Genomic DNA, 4,127 nt, shown 5'->3' with positions numbered 1-4,127 from the left:
GGGAACATCTTCATTTGTAGATAAAAATGTACTTCCTAAAAAAAGTTCAGTTCAGGGAGTCCTCACACTTCAAAACTACAGGAAAGCCTATGAAACTACCGAAGTGCCCTTTTATCTAAATTCTTCCCACTTGAGAAACAGTTTAAGCCAGCATGGTATAGTGGTTAAAGAGGGCTCACAGGGTTGTTGTAAGGATAAGGAGGAGAGGATGATGTAAGCTGCTTTGGATTCCCACTGAGGAGAAAGGTGGAATATAAATAAATAAATCCTCTTTTATGCAAAGGAAGCAGAGTCTGAAAGTCAGACTCGGGAATATCTTACCTGAAAACTCTTATGTTCGTAAAAGGTTGAGTTATTACTATGGGTGATTTGCAACAACTACTGCACAAAAATTCAAAATTCCAAAATGTATAAACAAAACTGTGTCCATTCCAAGCATGCTATAGTCTAAAAGGTCATAACAATGTCCAATAGCATTTGACACACAATGCCAGTTTGTTGATATGCCTTGAAAACAGTTCCAATGAAAACCATGTTCTGTAGTTTCGTTTCTTTTTTTAATTGGGAAGGGGAGGAACAGAGAGTTCTAGAAGGGAGGCTGTTGGCACTTCATCACGTTTATCCCCAGAACGGCCCTGTCTTTATCAGAGATCTTCTTGATCTTGCACTCTGATCTCTGTTTTGCTTAATAGCCATGTAAAGTAATAACGCAGCAATATTTTGACAAATTATGGAAACAATTTCTTTTCTGCCGTGCTGAAGCCAAAGTGACAAAGATGAGTAGCATCTGCTAAGGAGAAAGTAATGGGGAGCTATGAAGTTATGTCTGAAACTAGCATCAAGCTGTTTACTGGAAAGATTTTTCCAGCTACTTAAATCAGGCATTTCCCTGGCAAGAGAACCGTTAGGCATAATTTAGAAATCCCCTATAATTTCCATTTTTATACATGCAAGTCAAAGCAATTTTTCTATGTCAGCGATGCTAGATAAAATACGCGTGAGATTCTTTACAACTAGGATTCAAGATAATGGACAAGATGGACAAACCTACCTGAAAATTAAAGATCTCAACCCTGTGTTTAAGCTATATCCTTTTGCATAACTCCATTACTAGGGAGCCAAAAATCCAGATGCTTTCTGTGGAAAGACCTGGACATTCTTCATTTTACTACATGAATCAGAAAAGCCACTTGCTTACTTTGCATTTTTACAATACTTCATTCCGACCAAATACAAAAGTGGATGGTACGCTCTAGGAACCAACTATGGAATGTTAATTAATCTCTCTGAAGATCATGTTGAAATACGGTAAGCAAAACAAAGGAATACGTAACACACTCTGAATTATATAGGGCATTATCTTGTCAACAAGTCCATGGTCTAAATAAGCGTGTTTTTAATATTCTGGGAAATCTCACAGTGTGGATTTGAACAAAGAATGAGGCTGGAGGTAGGTCACAGAGATAAATAACCCAGAATCAAATGTCCTCTAAATCAACCTGGATTTCTGCATTACATCAATGAACTCCAGATCGCAACCAATATTCTTTACATCAATGGAACAGAAATTCTGAAGATCTGACTCAGCAAAAGTACTTACAAAATATAGCAGATCACTCCTATGCTCCACATGTCCGTTGCATATCCAATAGGCTCATAGTTTATAACTTCTGGAGCCACAAATTCTGGTGTCCCAAAAAGGACTTTCAAGGAACCTGCACTTTCTGGGAAAAAGAGAGTAGGAAAACACTGCATTTTTCTCCATCTTCTAGTAATATTTCCTTTTCATAAGCTTCTAACATGCCATTTTGGTCAAATTACAGAATCTCAACTTATCAACCAAAACCCAAGTAGGGATTTTCACTTTCGACTGTCCATGTTTAAACCCACCCCACTAAATCCAACTCCATATTGGCTCTCACTCATTTAGGACGGAAATTGCGAAGGGAGCTGGAGAAAAATAATTTTAGCTGGCAGCAGGAACAAAATCCAGGCATTCCAGTCTAAAGAACAACTTCCAATATACTAAAGCAGAAAGTGAATTCACATACCTACTAAGAGTAAGCTTACAGTTGAATATTCATATATGCTTTTGTATGTCTGCTCTAAGTCTCCCCTAAAATTGGTAATGAGGGTTCTCACACAAAAACACATTTCTGTTTTAGAGTCTGGAACACTGTGAGACAAAGCCTGAGCTTCTGAATTTTATTTCTGTTGCTGTCTTATTACAAGGCCAGTGTTCCTGTTTTTCACATATTATTTAAATCAAGGTTATTTTGACAGATTATTTAAATCAAGCTGTAACATAAGTAGAACCAAGTTTGATAATTCATGTATGTTAAAACTGCCAACATTTTGGTGAAGTGACCCTTTTAAAGCACTACGCAGAACAAATCAATTTCTAGGGAGAAAATGCTTTGAACAAGCCACCCCACACAAGGAAAAAGCCACATAATCTCCATTTCAGAGTTCTAAACATACCAAAAAAGGTCAGGAAAATATCCTGCTACAGCTTGGCTTTCCCTGACAAGCTAGGACAACCAATTATATGCAGAAACTGAACAAGGAAGGGTCACTGGTCTTTACTAATTTAAATTGGAAATAAAGCTTTGGAAGATTAATTTTACTAGATTTTTATTGGTTATTATACAATTTAAAGAAAAATATTTTAACTCTGTATGACCAAAAAGCTTATGGAGTATGGGAAACTTTATAACATTTCTAATTTAAGAATTATCTTGGCAAATACAGTGAATTTGTATAACAGGGAGAATTGGCCATTAAGGTCACTGAGGAAGTCCGTGGTGGCCCTCCATCCAGAGCACTTCCCACCAGGACCCCTTAACCTCAGGGAAGCCCTGTGCAAGGAAGTGGGAGCCACTGCCACCATGAGTTAGTGGTATGTGTCTCATGGCCCCATGTTGCAGCCCCCCACTACTGGCCCCCAGCTCCCTGGAGCCATCAGCCACACACCAACTGCAGCATTCATTAAATAGAAACCCAACCTACATCAGACACATGAGATCTACTACTGCAAGTACCCCTCCCCATCTACTACATAAGATGAGTGGGTACAAGCCATGTAGCAGTATAGTGGGCCTGTTCCTTCCTTTCTTCTCTGTCAGGGGTGGGGTGGGGTAACCCAGGGGATCAGAACCCGTTCCAGGGTCACTTTAGCCACCTAGTCTTCCCCTGATACATAAGCATGTTCATAATGTCTACTCTAAATTGGCTACAGCTCAGCAGAAATTATTTTTGGAAACACTGTAGTATTGTATCATTGGCCATGTTATCCAGCCCCCCCCCCCCCAGCTTCCCCATAGCATCATGTTGTGTTCATTCACCTCCCAGTGTTTCCCCAGCTTTTCTGCCATCTCAAATCCCCTTTGCTGCAAAGATCTAGGAAAGACTGAGGTAAAGCCTGGTCTGCTGCTGTGTGGATGATAGTCGTTTCTCCAACACTGTGTCTACAGAGACCATCTTTGCCCCTAGGAGGCCTTGTTGTTTTTCTTAAATTGGCAATTGGATTTCATCATATTGAGAAACACATTATAACAATATATTTAAAACCTCCCCTGAATTCTCAGATTTCATTTTTTTAAATGAAAGTTTTTAGTCCTTCCATTGCGGAAATATAAGGGGAAAGGCATATCTTCGCACGAAAAGAAGCAACAGAGTTGCTTTCAACACAAACACTAGAAATTCAGAGAACCTGTAACAAATATTTTTGTAATGATATGCAATTGCTGAAAAAAATGTTTCTCTGGGAAATTAAAATTGACTAGATCAGAAACTGCTTTCCCTACCAAGTATCCACTAATTTCACCACTGGATAGATGTTTATAGAAATAAGTAAAACAGTAGTAAAACACACACCCCTGTAATAAAAACTGTAATAAAAGGAAGTAAGATTCCTTGGCTTCCTTCTATTACAGTTTATTATTAAGGGGAAATTGCTCCTATTGCACAACAAAAATCTATGGAAGTACTACGATATATAAACAGTCATTTTCTAAAGGTGTGATTTTCTCCCTTCTTCCTCCTCTTCCCTTTCCCCAGATTTAAAAACAGTTCATTCACACACAAAGGATCACTAATAAACGGTGCAATAGGACGACAGAATCGGA

At 38.6% G+C, this 4,127-nt stretch overlaps 1 protein-coding gene across 4 annotated transcripts in view; it reads right to left on the bottom strand.

Moving 5' to 3' along the window:
* The window catches only part of MYLK (myosin light chain kinase), a 231,470-nt gene that overhangs the window by 11,399 nt on the left and 215,944 nt on the right, over nucleotides 1-4,127 (bottom strand). For all 4 annotated transcript variants that reach the window (XM_048486332.1, XM_048486333.1, XM_048486331.1 and 1 more), the window contains one exon: nucleotides 1,601-1,724. In XM_048486332.1, the coding sequence (XP_048342289.1) occupies nucleotides 1,601-1,724 (124 nt within the window). The remainder of the gene's footprint in view (nucleotides 1-1,600; nucleotides 1,725-4,127) is intronic.

Source organism: Sphaerodactylus townsendi, linkage group LG02 (genome assembly GCF_021028975.2).
Source record: "Sphaerodactylus townsendi isolate TG3544 linkage group LG02, MPM_Stown_v2.3, whole genome shotgun sequence".
NCBI classification, from domain to species: Eukaryota; Metazoa; Chordata; class Lepidosauria; order Squamata; family Sphaerodactylidae; genus Sphaerodactylus; species Sphaerodactylus townsendi.
The sequence above is the reverse complement of the archived record's forward strand: the minus strand, read 5'-3'. Positions and strand labels throughout refer to the sequence as shown.